At 41.9% G+C, this 21,026-nt stretch overlaps 2 protein-coding genes across 6 annotated transcripts in view; one reads left to right on the forward strand and one right to left on the reverse strand.

Annotated features, from left to right (window-relative positions):
* LOC147304701 (cyclin-dependent kinase 17-like) overlaps positions 1 to 14,159 on the forward strand; it is a 51,791-nt gene extending 37,632 nt beyond the window's left edge. Inside the window, exons 6-18 of one of the 4 annotated variants that reach the window (XM_086278443.1) lie at positions 2,921 to 2,977; positions 3,085 to 3,199; positions 3,387 to 3,481; positions 3,562 to 3,624; positions 3,718 to 3,841; positions 4,697 to 4,817; positions 5,173 to 5,270; positions 7,627 to 7,732; positions 7,913 to 7,955; positions 8,037 to 8,127; positions 8,226 to 8,303; positions 9,343 to 9,463; positions 10,634 to 14,159. In XM_086278443.1, coding sequence (XP_086134569.1) covers positions 2,921 to 2,977; positions 3,085 to 3,199; positions 3,387 to 3,481; positions 3,562 to 3,624; positions 3,718 to 3,841; positions 4,697 to 4,817; positions 5,173 to 5,270; positions 7,627 to 7,732; positions 7,913 to 7,955; positions 8,037 to 8,127; positions 8,226 to 8,303; positions 9,343 to 9,446 — 1,095 coding nt within the window. In that variant the 3' untranslated portion in view covers positions 9,447 to 9,463; positions 10,634 to 14,159. The remainder of the gene's footprint in view (positions 1 to 2,920; positions 2,978 to 3,084; positions 3,200 to 3,386; positions 3,482 to 3,561; positions 3,625 to 3,717; positions 3,842 to 4,696; positions 4,818 to 5,172; positions 5,271 to 7,626; positions 7,733 to 7,912; positions 7,956 to 8,036; positions 8,128 to 8,225; positions 8,304 to 9,342; positions 9,464 to 10,633) is intronic. The other 3 variants (XM_086278445.1, XM_086278444.1, XM_086278446.1) reach the window with 3 other exon arrangements.
* A 2,601-nt stretch (positions 14,160 to 16,760) lies between these two features.
* parapinopsina (parapinopsin a) lies at positions 16,761 to 19,160 on the reverse strand. Of its 2 annotated transcripts, XM_086277015.1 has the most exons (5): positions 18,783 to 19,160; positions 17,858 to 17,948; positions 17,537 to 17,774; positions 17,205 to 17,447; positions 16,761 to 17,098 (listed from the first exon to the last, which is right to left on the reverse strand). In XM_086277015.1, the coding sequence occupies exons 1-5, from the start codon at positions 19,111 to 19,113 to the stop codon at positions 16,958 to 16,960; spliced, it is 1,044 nt and encodes a 347-aa protein (XP_086133141.1). In that variant the 5' UTR covers positions 19,114 to 19,160; the 3' UTR covers positions 16,761 to 16,957. The 2 variants fall into 2 exon arrangements, with proteins under 2 accessions (XP_086133141.1, XP_086133140.1); XM_086277014.1 differs by having other exon boundaries at positions 16,761 to 17,447.
* Positions 19,161 to 21,026: the final 1,866 nt, after the last annotated feature.

The raw sequence follows: 21,026 nt of genomic DNA on the forward strand, positions 1-21,026 counted from the left end.
CTGTAATTACAAGTGAAATATGGATAATTCGTTTGATTTCTTTGTCAATAAATATCTTCTTGCAGACATTTCACATCCTGCATTTTTTTGTACTATGAGTTCATCAGCCTGTGTTGCCCTGCAGCCTGAGACAAGGCACTTACACTCACATATTGTTTGGTTTTATCTTACTTCAGTTTTGTCACTAAAACTTGGCCTGACCTAGTTCTGCTGAGTAAGCTCGCTAGAGCGTTGGGAATGAAATGAACCTATTGCCATCAAAAGCATACGCAGGCGCACAAGCTCACACTTATGAAAAACATGGTAAGGCAGTCGGAGAGCACTGCTGCACACCGGTAGCAGAGAGGTGCGCCTTTCTGTGTGCACGCACTCCTTCACGAGGCAAGATTTATTATATGATTGTTATTATAGGGGTTAGCTGTGGGGGAGGTGGCAATAACGTCTTTGTGTGTGGGTGTTTTTTTGTGTTAGATTTACGTTTAAGCATAAAGTGTGTCTAAGTGTATGTAAATTCAAATTCAAATTCAAATTTTTATTTGTCACGTACACAGTCATACACAGTACGATATGTAGTGAAATGCTTGGACAACTGCTCGTGACCTAAAGAAAACAAAAAAGGAAAAGGCTATGAATAAGATAGGAAATAAATATGAAAAATTAAAAAGGGTAAATTTAACTAGGAAGGAATAAAATATAAATTAAGGTTAAAAATGAAATAACTGTACAACACAAATTAGAATGAAGGGTAAATTTAACTGGGAAGAATAAGATAAAATATATAAATTAAAATTGAAAATAAAATAACTGTACAACAAAATACACAATATAGAACTATATAAGAATGTATGAAGAAATCTAAATCTAAATAAATATATACACAATAACAGCAGCTGTACAAGTATTAACCGGAAATGAAGAATATAGTGACCAGTGTTGTGCAAAACCAAAGTCCAGAAAGTCCAGTGTGTGTGTAAGAACCATATGTGTGGGTCAGTACTGTGTGGTGGTGTGATTGAGAGACCGTATCGCCTGCGGGAAGAAGCTCCTCCTCAGTCTCTCTGTGTTGGTCTTCAGGGAGCGGAATCGCTTTCCCGACCTCAGCAGAGAGAACAGTCTGTTGTTGGGATGGCTGAGGTCCTTCACCATCTTCCTGGCCTTAGTCCAGCACCGCCTGCTGTAGATTGAGTGCAGGTCAGGGAGCTCGGAGCGGATGGTGCGCTCAGCTGACCGCACAACCCTCTGTAGAGCTCGTCTGTCCTGCATGGTGCTGTTCCCGAACCAGGTTAAGATGTTTCCCGCCAGGATGCTCTCTATGGTGCACGAGTAAAAGTTCCTGAGCACCTTGGAGGGCAGTTGGAAGTCTCTCAAGCGTCTGAGGTGGTAGAGACGCTGTCGGGCCTTTTTCACCACGGTGTTGATGTGACAGGACCATGACAGGTCCTGCGTGATGTGAACTCCGAGGTATTTGAAGCTGTCCACTCTCTCCACTGGGCACTCGTTGATGACGGGGGTCTGGTAGTTCCTCTCCTGCTTAGTGCTGAAGTCCACTATCAGCTCCTTTGTCTTACTGACGTTTAGAAGGAGGTTGTTCCTCTGGCACCAGTTCTCCAGATTCCTAATCTCCTTCAGGTAGGCCGTCTCGTTGTTATCAGAGATCAGGCCCACCACGACGGTGTCGTCAGCAAACTTGATGATGGTGGTGGAGCTGGTAGTGGCCACGCAGTCATATGTGTACAGAGAGTACAGCAGGGGGCTCAGAACACACCCCTGGGGGGCTCCAGTGCTGAGTATTATAAAGTACATGCCCCTGCTTTACATAAAAGCTCATATATCTACTCTGATTGATGTGTTTCTTTCATCTTTTTTGTGAGTTTGAAGGGCTGAAATTGACGTGTAACAAATAAAAGCACTGATTTAAATACACAAATAAGAATGTGTCAGTTAATTAACAACTTCTGCACATTTAAACTCCTGCTTACCCATGTCCACACTCACTTGTCTCAGTGTGTAAGTATGCCATCTTGTATCCGAGCTTATTCAGATGTGTTTTTTCTAGGCATGCCTTTAAAGACATCACATGCTTCAACAGCTAACTTGGTCACCGGAGACCCTCCCCCTCCCTCGCACACGCATACGTACATGCATTGGCCTGGGACTTTGTACGATTGTCACGATGGGACAGACTAAATTAAGAGGGTTGAGTGTGTTCATTATAATGAATGTAAAGGAAACGTCACACAATTAGACAAATTATTGAGGAAAAGTGAGAAACAAGTGACAGGCATAAACCCTGACAGACCTGTGGGCATCACAGCTTTATATAGCGACATCCATCCATAATTCATGACTTCAAAACCCAGGAGCCACATACATTATACAGCTAACCATGTATAACTGAGCTCAGGTTTATTTCAGTTATCACTCTGCAGTGTTTACCTTCCACATCTTTATAGTCTATAAAAATGTTTAGATATAAAAACGTAGTTGCCATATTTGATTATCTTTGCTACACTGACACCTTGTGGCCAAACAGTATATGTGCATCTGTAAATTACGTCACACCTTCCCAGTAATGACAGTTAAAGAACCTTTGAAGAGATGCAGATTTCTAGATAAATGTTGATATTTTTGTCCTTTTCCTTTTGAAAATATTATGTCTGCAGACTGTTGTTCAAGATGAATCACACTCAAAAATACAGAATAATCCTAAAAATTGCTCAAGCAGCCCTGTAATTTGTACACATTACAGGATAAAAAAAGGCCTGGTGACTCAGAAACCTGCAATTGTCGGAGAGATTTCAAAAGTAGTGAGGCTGACAGTTAAATTAAATATGATGCAGTATCCGATCAGGCTGTGCAAAAGCAAGATTTGACCTGTCATTGCCAGCCTCCTCAAACGCCTTCTCTCTGTCCTCCACAGTCTGAGATCGGCTTTGGGAAACTTGAAACCTACATCAAACTGGACAAACTAGGAGAGGTGAGGTCAATAAAGAGCCACCAGCAGAAGCAACGCAATGCAAACAAAGTGTTCATCCACTGTATTTTACTCATTCATTTACTGTTTTTTTTTTTACATCTCTGCAGGGGACCTATGCGACAGTATTTAAGGGGCGAAGTAAGTTAACAGATAACTTGGTCGCCCTGAAAGAGATCCGCCTAGAGCACGAGGAGGGCGCGCCCTGCACCGCTATCCGAGAAGGTACTGACAAACAGTTGTGATTTGGAAGCACACACCTCCAAAGTCAACATGGCACACTTGTACATACAGACAAAAACTTGACAAAGTGTCTTGTAGCGCCACGGGCTGTGACTGAAGTATGAGCCGTGTTACGTCTCACAGCTTGTCTCTGTTTGACTGACAGTGTCTAATCTGTCTTCTCCTCCAGTGTCTCTACTGAAAGACTTGAAGCACGCCAATATTGTCACTCTCCATGACATTATCCACACTGACAAGTGCCTAACACTCGTGTTTGAGTATCTGGTGAGTGTCACTTTGTTTTTAATGTGTGAGTTACATGAAACCAGAAACTACAGATAAGCACTTTCTTTCTTTCTCATCAGGAAAAAGACCTGAAGCAATATATGGACGACTGTGGGAGCATCATGAGCGTTCACAACGTTAAGGTAATCTAGAGTATTACAAGCGGTCAGTATTGAAAAATGGAAATGTGTCTGGTGGCTGATTGTGTTGTTTACATCCTCTTCTCTCCACATCAGATCTTCTTATTTCAGCTTTTAAGAGGTCTGGCGTACTGCCACAGGAGGAAGGTCCTCCATAGAGACCTGAAACCCCAGAATCTGCTCATCAATGAAAAAGGAGAGCTCAAACTGGCAGACTTTGGTATGTCACCTTTGTCATTAACTTAAAGGGCAGATAGTTTTGTATAATATGCTGAAAGTTCCTTTATTGCTTAGTTTTCTAAGGTTCTCACAAGCTAATTACTTAAAATATTATTTTTGTCTCATTTTGATTATTTCAGTTTTCAAAGATAGGCTCAAAAAACATGTGGACAAGGATACTTAAACGTGTGGAGTGGAGGAGGATGGATCAATCCTCCTCCAGTCCACATGTTTAAGTATTTTTACGCAACATGGATCCATCAGAGTGAGATAAGTGTGTGTGTGTTTTTTAGAACCCAGTAGCCTTTTATATACACCCTAACCCAAACAAGTACGAGTCCCACTAGCAACTCCTAAAGGTCATGCTACTCAAAACAACATAGTTTGGAGTAATTACCCAACACTCCCCTCCTTTGGTAAAAGTTGTAACATGATATTTCATTAATTCCATATCACTTCATATGGAAGCTAGCTTTATGCATGATCTTTTTTCAGGTATTGTGTATCTTATTTGTGCCTGATACTATTTTGCCTTTCTGTATTTTGAGTTTCTGTTCTCCTTAATGTATGTATTCATTATATTTAATGCATTTTTATGCAATTTAAAGGCCCATCCTTGTGCATAGCAAGCTTTGTACTTTATAAAAATAAACAGTAAATATGTAAAGTTAAAAAATGTAACAAGAATTGATCTATGTCATAGAACACAAAACTTTAAAATTCATCAACTACGACACTATGCAAAGTTGAAAAGCTGTTACAGAGTTTGGATAAGACATCTTCTCACAGGTTCACAGGTGGTGGCCCACATTACAAAACTGTATTTTTATGAACTAGTCTCACTATTTAAAATCAGGTTTGGCTCGAGCTAAGTCGGTCCCTACGAAGACCTACTCAAATGAAGTTGTGACATTATGGTACCGACCACCAGATGTGCTGCTGGGCTCCACTGAGTACTCTACACCCATTGACATGTGGTGAGTGGACACATTTATCAATACTGCCCATTTTCATTGTTTGTGCAGCTGTCACTTCTGAGGTACCAGCATATTTCAGAGTAGAGTTGTTTCTTTTGTCTTTCATCAGCATTTAAATACTTTGTATGGATGTTAGGACATAAACATTGTAGAATTTGATTAAAAAGGTTCTTTTTTCATATTTATGTATAGAATTGGAGAAAGTTAGATTTTTAAAAATCTTTTGCTTTATGCATTAGATAAAAACAACCACTTTGCAACTCGTTTATAGTTTTACATCCCCTGGCAGCCTGAATCTGCATAATAGATGACTAAAACACTATAATTTTGTACTACTTTATTGTCGTTCTTCCAGGGGTGTGGGCTGCATATTCTATGAAATGATCACAGGCAGACCTCTCTTCCCTGGATCAACTGTGGAGGATGAGCTTCATCTCATATTCCGCATCCTTGGTGAGACACCAATGGAATTTGGATGAGCATTTGCTTTTATGTGTGCGTGTACACTGTGTGCATGTGTATACAGGGAGTGCAGAATTATTAGGCAAATGAGTATTTTGTCCACATCATCCTCTTCATGCATGTTGTCTTACTCCAAGCTGTATAGGCTCGAAAGCCTACTACCAATTAAGCATATTAGGTGATGTGCATCTCTGTAATGAGAAGGGGTGTGGTCTAATGACATCAACACCCTATATCAGGTGTGCATAATTATTAGGCAACGTCCTTTCCTTTGGCAAAATGGGTCAAAAGAAGGACTTGACAGGCTCAGAAAAGTCAAAAATAGTGAGATATCTTGCAGCCGGAAAAGGGTGGAGTGCCCACTCCGGGTCGGGGATGAGTTCCTGCCCCAAGTGGAGGAGTTCAAGTATCTCGGGGTCTTGTTCACGAGTGATGGGAGAAGGGAGCCGGAGATCGACAGACGGATTGGGGCTGCAGCTGCAGTAATGCGGACGCTGCACCGGTCCGTCGTGGTGAAGAGGGAGCTGAGTGTAAAAGCGAAGCTCTCAATTTACCGGTCGATCTACGTCCCTACCCTCACCTATGGCCACGAGCTGTGGGTAGTGACCGAAAGAACGAGATCGCGGATACAAGCGGCAGAAATGAGCTTCCTCCGAAGGGTGGCTGGCCTCTCCCTTAGAGATAGGGTGAGAAGTTCGGCCATCCGGGAGGGGCTCAGAGTAGAGCAGCTGCTGCTCCACATCGAAAGGAGCCAGCTGAGGTGGTTCGGGCATCTGACAAGGATGCCCCCTGGGCGCCTCCTGGGTGAGGTGTTCCAGGCATGTCCCACCGGGAGGAGGCCCCGGGGCAGACCCAGGACACGCTGGAGAGATTACATCTCTCGGCTGGCCTGGGAACGCCTTGGTATTCCCCCGGATAAGCTGGAGGAGGTGGCTGGGGAGAGGGAGGTCTGGGCCTCTTTGCTTAGGCTGCTGCCCCCGCGACCCGGCCCCGGACAAAGCGGATGAAGATGGATGGATGGATGGATCTTGCAGAGGGATGCAGCAGTCTCAAAATTGCAAAGCTCCTGAAGCGTGATCATCGAACAATCAAGCGTTTCATTCAAAATAGTCAACAGGGTCGCAAGAAGCGTGTGGAAAAACCAAGGCGCCAAATAACTGCCCACGAACTGAGAAAAGTCAAGCGTGCAGCTGCCAAGATGCCACTTGCCACCAGTTTGGCCATATTTCAGAGCTGCAACATCACTGGAGTGCCCAAAAGCACAAGGTGTGCAATACTCAGAGACATGGCCAAGGTAAGAAAGGCTGAAAGACGACCACCACTGAACAAGACACACAAGCTGAAACGTCAAGACTGGGCCAAGAAATATCTCAAGACTGGTTTTTCTAAGGTTTTATGGACTGATGAAATGAGAGTGAGTCTTGATGGGCCAGATGGATGGGCCCGTGGCTGGATTGGTAAAGGGCAGAGAGCTCCAGTCCCACTCAGACGCCAGCAAGGTGGAGGTGGAGTACTGGTTTGGGCTGGTATCATCAAAGATGAGCTTGTGGGGCCTTTTCGGGTTGAGGATGGAGTCAAGCTCAACTCCCAGTCCTACTGCCAGTTTCTGGAAGACACCTTCTTCAAGCAGTGGTACAGGAAGAAGTCTGCATCCTTCAAGAAAAACATGATTTTCATGCAGGACAATGCTCCATCACACGCGTCCAAGTACTCCACAGCGTGGCTGGCAAGAAAGGGTATAAAAGAAGAGAAACTAATGACATGGCCTCCTTGTTCACCTGACCTGAACCCCATTGAGAACCTGTGGTCCATCATCAAATGTGAGATTTACAAGGAGGGAAAACAGTACACCTCTCTGAACAGTGTCTGGGAGGCTGTGGTTGCTGCTGCACGCAATGTTGATGGTGAACAGATCAAAACACTGACAGAATCCATGGATGGCAGGCTTTTGAGTGTCCTTGCAAAGAAAGGTGGCTATATTGGTCGCTGATTTGTTTTTGTTTTGTTTTTGAATGTCAGAAATGTATATTTGTGAATGTGGAGATGTTATATTGGTTTCACTGGTAAAAATAAATAATTGAAATGGGTATATATTTGTTTTTTGTTAAGTTGCCTAATAATTATGCACAGTAATAGTCACCTGCACACACAGATATCCCCCTAAAATAGCTAAAACTAAAAACAAACTAAAAACTACTTCCACAAACATTCAGCTTTGATATTAATGAGTTTTTTGGGTTCATTGAGAACATGGTTGTTGTTCAATAATAACATTATTCCTCAAAAATACAACTTGCCTAATAATTCTGCACTCCCTGTATTAAATTATGCTCTTTGTCTTCTCCAGGTACTCCCACAGAAGAGACTTGGCCTGGTATCACCACCAGTGAAGAGTTTAAGACATACAATTTTCCCCGCTACCACGCAGAGCCCCTTGTGAACCACGCACCCAGGTATAAAGATCTAGTGGAGGCCTGCATGTGCAGATTAAGATTCATTTTCTGGAGGAACACGTAATGACCATTTGGAAACAGTGGGAACACCAGATTCCTGCGCAGCTTTTGATCTCACTGCCACTCCTCTCGGTTCTTTCCATCCGCTCTTAATTTTTTTCTCTGCTTTCTGTCACACAGGATAGACAATGAAGGTCATGACTTGCTCTCAAAACTCTTACAGGTAAAGAACATAATTAATTACAATTATCTGCTGTTTACAGATCATGTACACCATAATGATTTTGTCTTTATGTGTCCCTAGTTTGAAGCAAAGAAGCGGATATTGGCTGAGGATGCTCTCAAACACTCTTATTTCAAATGTCTTGGAGAACAGGTTCAGACTCTGGCTGACAGTGAGTACATGCATTTGACTTGAATATCCACATTAATTGCACAAACACTGTCCCACATAACCTTTGTTGCTTGTTTTTCTTTTGTTTTTCTTTTTTAGCTGCATCCATCTTCTCTGTAAAAGGGATTCAACTCCAGAAAGATCCCGGAAAGAGATCCTCAGTCTACCCAGAGTCATGTAAGTGCTCAAGATTTAAAAAGAAAAAGAAGGAAGGGATGAAATGAGAGAAATCAGGAATCCTCGATAAAAGTATGATACAGGATAGGACTTGCTCCCTGTCTTCCTCCTCTTCTCGCTCTTCCTCTAAGTGTTTGCTTTTTGTCGTTTCTCATGCCACTGTGTGGTCTATTAGCAGGTTCAGCCTTCACCACACACAGATCCCCCAGTTCCAGTATTAACATCGCACAATGCCATTCACTCAGAAGCAATATTAAATTCACGAATAGTGGAAGCAAATAGCACAATCTAGTTTTATCTGTGACTGACATAAGGGCAGGGATAGCTCAGTAGGTAGAGTGGTTGCCCCATGATCGGAAGGTCGGGGGTTCGATTCCCCTTAACAGCTACCCTGAGGTACCCCTGAGCAAGGTACCGTCCCTACACACTGCTCCCCGGGCGCCCAATGGCTGCCCACTGCTTCACTGAGTGAATGGGTTAAATGCAGAGAGCAATTTCCCCACGGGGCTCAATAAAGTACAATAATGTACACACTTTCTAAAAAGACTTCACATCACTGTGATCTGGTTGCCATGCTAGCGTTAGCATTTAAGTCAGCTTCAAGTACAGCAGTACAGCAACGTGAATGTGGCCTTAGATCCATTTTAGAGTATGTTTAGCTTTCCTGAAGTCCCGTCACATGTAAACAAACCAGTCCACCAAACCTTGTATACATGGCTGCTGAAATGCAGCTGGGGAGAGTTGCCTTTGTCTGAGTCTCTGTACATTAACCCTAACCCTTCAACATTTGCTTCGATTTGTTTCACAGTTTCTGTCCTTATCACAGTCTGTGTGTGTGTATCTTTGTTTTTCTGCTTGTGTTGCCTCGCTGTCATGTTCTGATAAACTGTCCCTTCTCTTTGGTGCCCATGCTCTCTTCTTCTGCACTGCTCATCTTTTCCTTAATCCTTTCTCTAATCTCCCTTGTGTACCCTACTCCAACTCTTCCGTAACACCTCAATATTCCCAACCTCCCCCCCTTCTCCCTAACCCAAAAAAGCGATGGCCAATAAGCTAGGCTCCGCACCCTCGCAGTACTTCCAGAGAGAGGCAGCCAATCCCAGGGCTCAGAGTCACAATCTCTCCTCTACTTCCACTGGCTGAGTGGCCCTACTGTTCTGGTAAATACAGTCTCTTTCATGTGTCAGTAATCTCGCTCTCGCTTTCTTTTTTTTGTTTGGCTGCCACCGGGCCTTTTTTTCTTCTTCTCTGTCAGCACCGCTCCTTTGCTGCAAACACCACTTTATATAAGACCATTCCTGAATTGCATTTAATTATATCCATCTTCCCTCCCTGCACCCTGTCAACTAAAACAACATATTATTTATTAGCTGTTTCTTCATGTCTGTGTTTTGTTGGTTCCTCTTCATATTCAAGCCTGTTCCCACAAGCATTCTTCAGATTTCACTTCACTAATCCCCTTTTTTTTCTCAGAGCAAGCCACTCCTAATATTCATGTGAGGGAATCAAAGGGGCAACAGTTTGTTCATAAGAGCAAAGAATGTGATCTGAGGACAGGGGGTCATTAGATTTTTTTGTTTTTTTCCAGTCCTGTTTAGATTTCTGCAGCGAGAGATGTAGCGTCTGTAAGTGAGGCTTTTGTGCTGTGGGTTTGTTTGACTTTTGTGTGCAAAAGTCTTTTTAAATTAGCATGGATTTGAGTGCTTTACTGTGCTGTATGTTATACTTTTGGTAAGTGTGATTTAGCTTAAGCAGCATTACGCAAACTGCTCTTTTTAATTTCATTATATTTCTTCAAATTTCCAGTAGAGAAGTGTCATTAGCAGCAACTATGTGCCCTATGTACACAAAGCAAGGTCAATGAAGATGGGTTTGTCACATTGAGCCAGGCATTTCCAGCACACATACACCCTCACTGAACCTAACAGGATTCACATCAAGCCCCTAGAAAACTTGTCAGTCGAGTGGTCAATGCAGAGAAAATGACTGGATGATTGGTAGGTTTGCAATCTAGTAAAATATTAATGTTTATCAACTAGTGATTGAAAGGTGTAACACAGATACTGTTCACTGTTTTGTGATGTTTTCTAGACTGATTGACTAGTTGGTTAAGTTTAAGTTGTGTGATTAATCACACTGAAACAAATTGCTGCAGCGTTCATGAAAGTGTGTCCAGTGTTTCTGGACCCAACTGAATTTATTGTGTCGCTGGCATGGAGTGAAATTTACAATGTTTGAGTGTCCAAATCACATCCAAATGTTTGTTTGTTTATTTGTTTTTCACATCGTTCCCTCTCTCTCTCCCCTGTCTTCTTCTGTCTCTCTCTCAGCCCAAGGGAAGAGCAGGAGGCAGAGTGTGCTGTTTTAGTGCCGGCGATGAGATGAGGAGGACAGTGACACGTGGAGCTTGTCTGTCAGACATACATCCACTGACCCTGCCGCCTACACACTGAAGGAGTGACACACACGCACCCTGCCACATAAATACATACTGACAGGAAAAAAAAGACACACACAGACACACACACACTGCAAAATGACAACAAACCCACACAAAACTAAGGCTGAAGATTTCATTCTTAAAAATAAAGACTCAGCTCGAACCCAAACATAAAAAAGAGAAAAAAAAATGTGTGTGATGCTGGAAGAAAAGTCGGAGAGTATATGAATCTCCTTGCTGCTGCTACTACTGCTGCCCAGTATGGGGCAGTGTTCAGGATGTGAGCTGGTTTTAAAACAGACCTTGCTGTTTGAGGACGAAGGAGTCTCGAATGGACTTGAATGAAAAGAAAGAGAAAGCTGGAACCCCGACTTTCTCTTCCATGGTTTTTTCTTTCAGACTATTGCTGTATATAAAGAGACTGAGCTGTAGAACTAGAAGCTTTTTCATGCCGCACCTCAGCCTGAATCCAAACTCTAAATATTGCACCTCAACTCTAAACCCTCGCCTGATCTCTCAGCCCTTTATTACATAACTCTTAAATGCAACCAGTCTCTGCTTTTCTGTCATTGTCCGTCTTTCTCTTTTCTCTTAAAAACACACTCACATGCTGATGCTCACTTGAAAGTGTGTAGATCTTTGGAGTTTACAGAGGTAGATTTTTGCACCTTATTGTTCATTAGCGGTCCGGGTGGCTGTCATTATGATACCTCATCAAGTACACACCAGTGATATTGAAATGAAGAAGACCCAAACAGATAAACCAAAAAAACAACAAAAAAACCAGTTTCACCACCCATGGACAGATATATTGCACAAATCATTACTGCAGTTAAAAACACTCAGCAATCCACATACTAGTAGTAGACATGAATTATATTTGTCACGTTCTTATATGCTGTAAAGAACACTACGCTACAAGATGCTCCTGTTTCTATACACGAGGAAGTTATCGTTGAAGGACAGAGAGGTAAAAGTGTACAAATCCTAACCTGCTTATTATTAGACACCTCCCTCCTCTTTTGCCTTGACTCAGAAGTTGTCCGGATTTGTTGTCTGATGTGCAGGTATTAATGTTGAGCTCTTCTACAAGATGTGATCAAAAAGTCCTGAGGACATGTCCATAAAAACCCAAAGAGGGCCAATCTCGCGTTGGACCGCTTTCAGCGCAGTGCAGAGGTGCACAGGAAGCTGTCTCACCGGAAGCCCAGTTCTGTTAGCCCCATACCTGTGCCTCCATGATTCATGCCGGATCTCCTTAAAGCGACGACCCTTCATCCATGGCGATTGTGCTGGTTAGCAAGACGTGATGGTACACTGGTATGCACTGCAGTTCAGATGGATTCCCCATCAGGCTCCTCAGGACGTTACAGTAGAACATTACAATAGGAAACTCCCAGTCTCACTCCTTCTCTGACACGCTGCCTTCAGAACACTCCTTGGTAAAAGCTGAAGACCCGGGTCTCATCATCAGGGTTGATCCTTTGCACAAAATCCGTGTCAGTTTGAAACAGAAGTTTATATTTTCTATTAGAAGTTTTTAGTCCATGGTGCAATCTCAGAGTGCACACTGTGTGGTCAGAACGAGACTTCAGTGGAGCGATCAAAAAACAAGAGCTGCGATGGAAGCTGATTGCACATGCCATGACCTGTATTGGTAGATTTTATTCTGGTAAGACGTTTGATTTTTATGCACAGGTTCTCAGAACATTTTGATCACACCTCGTATTTGCACCCAATTTTACCTCTTTAAATCATGAGTGGATCATCCAACATCCCCACTTTTTCCATCCCAACTCTATGTATTTTTTTAAGTTGTATATATGATCATATGTGTTACTTGTCAGAAGCAAAGATAATTCCAGGATGCTGTTCTCAGTCTTTACAGTAGGTGACTGGCTGGGGACGTGTTGCACATTCCTTGAGCTCAGGACTTATTCCTTGTGTTGTTTTGTGGATGCTGTGTTAGGTACAGATGGTCTTGTATGTTTCATCCCTGATAGAAGTGGCCTGAAACCCTTTGCAAAGCTGGCTTAAATTGTATGCAAGGTACAATTTATCAGCATCAACCTGTCGATTTCTGTCACTCGTTCTTTGTTTATTTGACCCAGATGTTGATGTTAAGAGACTAACTTACCCAAGTCTATTCTTGCCATCTCTCTAAGCATGTTTCTGTATTGAACACCAGTGGTTTTAATTGGTATATGAAATAGCTGCTGCTGAAGAAGGAATACCTCCTTTAAATTTTGCATGAGACATTATGACCTTATCGCGTGATCTCTACACCAAACACCACCTTACCATCTGGAGACCGTACACGAAGACAGAAGTGTGATGTGCAGGCAGCACTGGGACTAGATAGTTTGAATGACAAATCTGACTTATCCAATACGTGTATAATACAGCAGAAACTGTCATGTAGCGCGTCTAACTGGGCTGAGTATTTAACAGGACTTGAAGCGCTCAGACACACTGTTGTTTCATGCTGTTATTATTACAGGCTGCCATAAAACAACAACAACAAAAGAAAAATAGGACCAAAGTAAGTCCTCCAAGCACCAGGTGTTCAAGCACACAACTGTTTCACACACCCAAATCTGCTGACATGTTAACATGTACTGTATCTGTGAGATGGCCTGTGATTTTAGTTTGGATTTTCCTGTACCTCGGGCACTGACAGGGTCATTTCTGCATCTTTCTTAATTTTTTATAAAACTGATTCAGAAAATGATCACATGTCAGTAACTGTCAGAAGGACTACTTATTTTCCCAGAGTGTGACAGTATGTAGCATGTACATAGATGGTCCCCCACTCTGTATATACAAAAGTGTACAGGTTTGATACAGCTATTAACATTCTGGCTTTTTTTGGGGGGGGGGGGGGCTTCAGTCATAGCAATATTTCTGTAATCAATAAAGCCATGGTACTAGGATGGGTATGATTGCATTTGTGTTTATTTAGGAAGGCGTGAGAGACTGTGAATGATCAAACTGTGTCATAACTTATCACAGGTTTAGTTGTTTTCTGTTCTACATGCTGGATCCAAAAGGCTGAAATGAAGTATCATGTTGCAAAATGAGTACAAGACACTGATGATTTTGACTGATTTTATTTTATGTTTTTCAATCAATGAAAGCCATAAAGGTTATATAGAAGGACAGACCTTAAGAAGCAAAGAGGATGTGTATACCTAATAAAAAATTAAAAATCATGTAATTACTTTTTTCTTGTCTTAAATCTTTTGAATATACGTTACTATCAAGTGTTCTTTACTATTACTTTCACAGGGTTTTAGCAGTTTGCTGCAAAACATAAATTTCTAGTTTAGCTTTTGCCTGTATTTCTTCATTGTGAAAATTAAGGTCCACTTTGTTAGCTACACCTATTTAACTGTTAGTTAATGCAGCTATCTAATCAGCCAATCACATAGCGGCGGCTCAATGCAATTATTCATGTAGACATTCAATTCAATTCAATTCAATTCAATTTTATTTATATAGCGCCAAATCACAACAAAAGTCGCCTCAAGGCGCTTCATAGATACAGAGAAAAACCCAACAATCATATGACCCCCTATGAGCAAGCACTTTGGCGACAGTGGGAAGGAAAAACTCCCTTTTAACAGGAAGAAACCTCCGGCAGAACCAGGCTCAGGGAGGGGCGGCCATCTGCTGCGACCGGTTGGGGTGAGAGAAGGAAGACAGGATAAAGACATGCTGTGGAAGAGAGACAGAGGTTAATAACAGATATGATTCAATGCAGAGAGGTCTATTAATACATAGTGAGTGAGAAAGGTGACTGGAAAGGAAAAACTCAATGCATCATGGGAATCCCCCGGCAGCCTACGTCTATTGCAGCATAACAAAGGGAGGATTCAGGGTCACCTGGTCCAGCCCTAACTATATGCTTTAGAAAAAAGGAAAGTTTTAAGCCTAATCTTAAAAGTAGAGATAGTGTCTGTCTCCCGAATCCAAACTGGAAGCTGGTTCCACAGAAGAGGGGCCTGAAAACTGAAGGCTCTCCCTCCCATTCTACTTTTAAATACTCTAGGAACAACAAGTAGGCCTGCAGAGCGAGAGCGGAGCGCTCTAATAGGGTGATATGGTACTACAAGGTCATTAAGATAAGATGGGGCCTGATTATTTAAGACCTTGTATGTGAGGAGCAGGATTTTGAATTCAATTCTGGATTTAACAGGAAGCCAATGAAGGGAAGCCAAAACAGGAGAAATATGCTCTCTCTTTCTAGTCCCTGTCAGGACTCTTGCTGCAGCATTTTGGATTAGCTGAAGGCTTTTCAGTGAGTTTTTTGGACATCCTGATAATAATGAATTACAGTAGTCCAGCCTGGAAGTAATAAATGCATGAACTAGTTTTTCAGCGTCACTCTGAGACAGGATATTTCTAATTTTAGAGATGTTGCGCAAATGGAAGAAAGCAGTCTTACATATTTGTTTAATATGTGCGTTGAAGGACATGTCCTGGTCAAAAATGACTCCAAGGTTCCTCACCGCGTTACTGGAGGCCAAGGTAATGCCATCCAGAGTAAGAATCTGATTAGATATCATATTTCTAAGATTTTCAGGGCCGAGTACAATAACCTCAGTTTTATCTGAATTAAGAAGCAGAAAGTTAGCGGCCATCCAGGTCTTTATGTCTTTAAGACATTCCTGCAGTTTAACTAATTGGTGTGTGTTATCTGGCTTCATGGACAGATAGAGCTGGGTGTCATCTGCATAGCAGTGAAAATGTATGCTATGTCTTCTAATGATACTGCCTAAGGGAAGCATGTATAATGTAAACAGAATTTTACATTATACATGCTCAGACATGATCAAGACGACCTGTTGAAGCTAAACCGAGCATGAGAATGGGGGAAGAATGATTTAAGTGACTCTGATTGTAGCATGAAGCACCAGATGGGCTGGTCAGAGTAATTCACAAGCTGCTGATATTTGTGTACATAACCATCTCTAGGGTCGACAGAGAGTGGTCCAAAAAAAGAGAGAGCAGCAGTTCTCTGGGAGAAAATACCTTGTTGATTCCAGATGTAGGAGGAGAATGGACAGGTCGCTTCAAACTGGCAACAGTAACCTAAATAACTGATTGTTCTGCCAGCTAAGAACAAGCAACAGTAACTCAGATACCAAGGCATGCTGAAGAGCGTCTCTGAATGCACAAAACACATTGAACGTTGAAGCAGATTGGCTACAGCAGCGGGAAACCACACCAGGTGCTACAGTTTGCACATGTTCACCAAAATTGACTGGAAAGACTTTGTCTGGTTTGATGTGTCTTGATTTCGTCTGCAGCATTCTGTCAGGGCCAGAAACAACATGTAAACCTTGATTCATCCTGCCTTGTATCAACAGCTGATGTGCATAGTGGCAGTGTAACTTGGGGTCTGAGTGTATTCATCTTCTGATTACTGCTCACACCATGTCACAAAGCTCAGATCATATCAAACTGGTTTCTTGATCATGACAAGTTGACTGTACTCAGATGGTTTCAATCTAACAGAGAAACTTTAAGATGAGGTCTGATGGGAAATTCGCATTATGGATGTACAGCTGTCAAATCTGCATTAACTGTGTGATATTATCACGTCAATATGGACCAAAATCTCTGAGAAATGTTTCCTCTATGTTGAATCTATGCCACAAAAAAATCAAACCACATCTGAAAGCAAAAGAGGCGTACCCAAAAAGTGTGCCAGTGTTTCAGCCAGGAGAGATAATTCAGGTCCTGACTGACAGACTGAGGTAAACAGAGGCTATTTTGCTCACATATGTGAGGTTTTATCTTTTTATCTTTTAAATAATGTCTGTAAACAAACTGTGAGTTGTGCAATCTCTATTCTTGATTAATGTAACTGTATTTTTATTCTTTAAAAGAGATAAAAAGCAATGACAGCATCTACAATATCAATGACAGAGGACAAGAAAGATGTTGTGCTGTTGTCTGAATACATTAAAGGTTATGACAACAGGAAAGAAGCCTGCCTGAACAGGGAAATCTTTTTTTTATTATTATTATTACTGCTGCTTTTATTACTGTTATTTTTTATGCCTTAATACATAAGATTTGTGCAACCTTCTTGCTCATTGCATCATTTTTACTCTGATATTTTGTTTACATTTGTGAAAACCATCTTGCACTACATTGCAGAGGTTGATAATGAGAACAGTGAGACTATAATAATTTCTACACATTTCTATTCCAAAGATTTTTTAGGCACAATTTTCTTGGGGGTCTTGATGAAAAACGGAACTGTGGTCTCGTTCTCAGATGTTTGCGGCTCAGAGGACCAGGGGTCCCATCCACACAGAACCGCAGCAACAGTGTAGCCTCGAAACTGGAAACACACGATCATGGTTGGTCATGAACATACAGCATGAGCCTGAATTCCTCTTTTTCTTTGTTTGTATGTGTGAATTTAAGTGTACTTCAAACCAGCTTACCTGTCTGTTCATGAAAATGTATATGATGGGGTTGTAGACAGTGCTGCTTTTTGCAAAGTACACAGGAATGGTAGCGATGACAGGGTCAACATATAGACTGGAGTCTATCATGACAGCAAGTGCAAGCGCAGCATATGGCAGCCAGGTGACTAGGAAGGCCAGCACCATCACTACTATCATGCGTGCCACCTGCACCTCTACATGACTTGTGCTTCCTGTTTCAGATACCTGCAGCTTGGTTACCTAGGAAAAAAATTCAAGCGCAGAGGACTCCTTTATGTTTTCAGTACAATCAACAAAAATATATGGTGTGCGCAGCCTTTGTTGCTCACCTGGCGGAGAGTCCATAAAAGCCGCGAGTAAGAAACCATGACGACAGAAAAGGGCAAGGCAAAGCAAAGGAAGAAGAATATTATCATGTAGGACATGTCCCCAACATCACGGCTATGCCATTTAGGAGCACAGGAGGTTTTGACGCCCTCCAACTCAAAAGTTCCCCACCTGAACAGAGGTGGAGTGCTCCACACAAATGACCACACCCAGGACAGTACCACTCCAGCAACTGCATGCCTAAGGACAACAGAGATGGTGTCTGACATGCTTGGTACAGCAAGGAACATTCCCAAGTGAGATCTTGATGGTCACTGCTGTACCTGGTCTGGAAGAGGACCGCACCCATGGGATAACACACCACTACGTAGCGTTCAACAGAAATGACTGCTACTGTGCACAGACTTGCTATACCTGCAAGAAAAGACAGAATAATTTATGACTTTTGCTTTTTAAGTGTTGCATTTGTGCGCACTATTGAGACACCTGTCCTATACCTGAGTGCTACATTTCAAGGAAGAAATGCTAATCTTAATTCAATGACAATAACTATAGTTTTAAATTTTAGTTTCCACATTAGATTTTACATAAATACATGAAATACAGTACATAATGTAACTAAAAACAAAAGCTTCCCTTCAAAATATCTTAAATAATTCATTTTAAGTAACTATTTTTAAGCTCAAAAAGTTCAAAAGCAGTCATGAGAAAATGAAAGTTTCCACAGACTGTGTGCATTTGAAATACTAAGCAAGGTCTGGACTTTGACCAGGTCACTACAGCACCTCGACTCGTTTCTTTTTCAGCCATTCTGTTGTAGATTTGCTGCTGTGCTTGGACACATTTATCTGTGGCATGACCACATTGTGGCCAAGCTTTAGCTGTCAGACTGACATTTGTCTCAACAATGCTTTGGTATACAGCTGCAAAACAAATACAAATCATCACCTCTTCACCACTGTGATTAACAGCTGGTATGAAGTGTTTGTGCCAATATGCTATATTTGGTTTTCACCACTGTGCAATATATATGCAGACATGTCAAATATAGTCTTATCTGTCCAAAGGACACTGTTCCAGAAGTCTTGTGTTTTTGTGATTGTTTATTCAGATGCAGTTTTGCAAATCTTACATAAAATAACAAAATTCCCTTCAGGTGGTTTTACTTGAGGTACTTTTACTTGTACTAGAATACATTAAGGTATTTCTTCTTTTGTTTATGTGAGGAAAAAGAAAAAGTAGACTCACCGAAAAAGGAAACAGCAAAGGCTTCTAACACACAGCCCACACGTCCCAGGTTGAAGTATCCCATGGCGCTGGTTACTGTGGTGGGCAGGCCTCCAAACACAGCACAGCCCAGGTCACAAACAGCTAGGTTAACCAGGGCATAGCTGAGTGGCTGCCTCAGCTGTCTGTGCTTCACCGTCACCACAATCACCACGACATTGAGGATGATCCCTGCCGCAGAGAACACACCCATGATAACGGCCAGAATTGTGTAACCAGTCCGGGACAAGAGCTCCGTGTTGGCTGAGCTGTTAGATGATGAAGAGTTTCTGTGGAAGGCAGCACTCTCCATTTTGCTCTGTGAAGATCAGGAGAAGAATCTGGTCACAGTGTGAAAAACCTCAGTGATGCCTGGTAAGAAACAACAAACAAAAAAGGGTCAGATCCAACACGTCTAACTCTAAAATGGCCACATTGTCAGCAAGGCAAAGAAAGAGCAGGTTCAGGTATGTGTTTAGTATTTTTTTAATCATTTGGTAAATAATGTAGCAATCAGAACAACTACAAAACTGTTCAACAGATACTGCGTGCTTGATATTCTGAGAGGGAAGCGAGGCCCTCTAAATAAGCCCAGTAAGAGGAGAGGAGGCCGCAGATGATTTGCAATTCTCAGAAAACAAAATCCGCCGAGCCGGATTGTGGAGAGAATAAGTCTGTCTGATAGCCTCTAAGACTGCACTTTCCATGATTGCTCAATTTGCAGCTGCTAATAATGATGCAAAATGTTCATACAGGATCGACCGATATGTCTACAGAATTCCCGCTGGTTTGTCACACATTTTGGAGCCAATAATGGAATAAACTGGTAGTTTATGGATACCTATCCCTACCTTTTTATGTTCTCTTGTTAAAAACTAATGAGATGTTAGCCTGATTGAGTTACTTAATGACACAAAGAGTGGCTTATTTGAGAATGAGCTCAGTGTCAGTGTCTCTGTTTATAATCATCCTTAATACCTACACAACTCTGAATGAATCCATAAAGCTAAAAAAGAAAAGGTGCAATAAAAGAAAAAAATGACATTGTGATTTGTTGAATGAAATTCACCTTGAAGATACATTTTCTGCCCAACAGATCTATGGATCCATTTAGAAAAAAGCACTTTACTAATCACTAATATATTGCTCCCCAAAACTACAGGGAGTGCAGAATTATTAGGCAAGTTGTATTTTTGAGGAATAATGTTATTATTGAACAACAACCATGTTCTCAATGAACCCAAAAAACTCATTAATATCAAAGCTGAATGTTTTTGGAAGTAGTTTTTAGTTTGTTTTTAGTTTGAGCTATTTTAGGGGGATATCTGTGTGTGCAGGTGACTATTACTGTGCATAATTATTAGGCAACTTAACAAAAAACAAATATATACCCATTTCAATGATTTATTTTTACCAGTGACACCAATATAACATCTCCACATTCACAAATATACATTTCTGACATTCAAAAACAAAACAAAAACAAATCAGCGACCAATATAGCCACCTTTCTTTGCAAGGACACTCAAAAGCCTGCCATCCATGGATTCTGTCAGTGTTTTGATCTGTTCACCATCAACATTGCATGCAGCAGCAACCACAGCCTCCCAGACACTGTTCAGAGAGGTGTACTGTTTTCCCTCCTCGTAAATCTCACATTTGATGATGGACCACAGGTTCTCAATGGGGTTCAGATCAGGTGAACAAGGAGGCCATGTCATTAGTTTTTCTTCTTTTATACCCTTTCTTGCCAGCCACGCTGTGGAGTACTTGGACGCGTGTGATGGAGCATTGTCCTGCATGAAAATCATGTTTTTCTTGAAGGATGCAGACTTCTTCCTGTACCACTGCTTGAAGAAGGTGTCTTCCAGAAACTGGCAGTAGGACTGGGAGTTGAGCTTGACTCCATCCTCAACCCAAAAAGGCCCCACAAGCTCATCTTTGATGATACCAGCCCAAACCAGTACTCCACCTCCACCTTGCTGGCGTCTGAGTGGGACTGGAGCTCTCTGCCCTTTACCAATCCAGCCACGGGCCCATCCATCTGGCCCATCAAGACTCACTCTCATTTCATCAGTCCATAAAACCTTAGAAAAACCAGTCTTGAGATATTTCTTGGCCCAGTCTTGACGTTTCAGCTTGTGTGTCTTGTTCAGTGGTGGTCGTCTTTCAGCCTTTCTTACCTTGGCCATGTCTCTGAGTATTGCACACCTTGTGCTTTTGGGC

The sequence above is a fragment of the Aulonocara sp. 'chitande type north' Nkhata Bay genome, linkage group LG20 (genome assembly GCF_057382095.1).
Source record: "Aulonocara sp. 'chitande type north' Nkhata Bay isolate Kocher_YH1m ecotype deep benthic linkage group LG20, A_spYH_male_GT1.1, whole genome shotgun sequence".
NCBI lineage: Eukaryota > Metazoa > Chordata > Actinopteri > Cichliformes > Cichlidae > Aulonocara > Aulonocara sp. 'chitande type north' Nkhata Bay.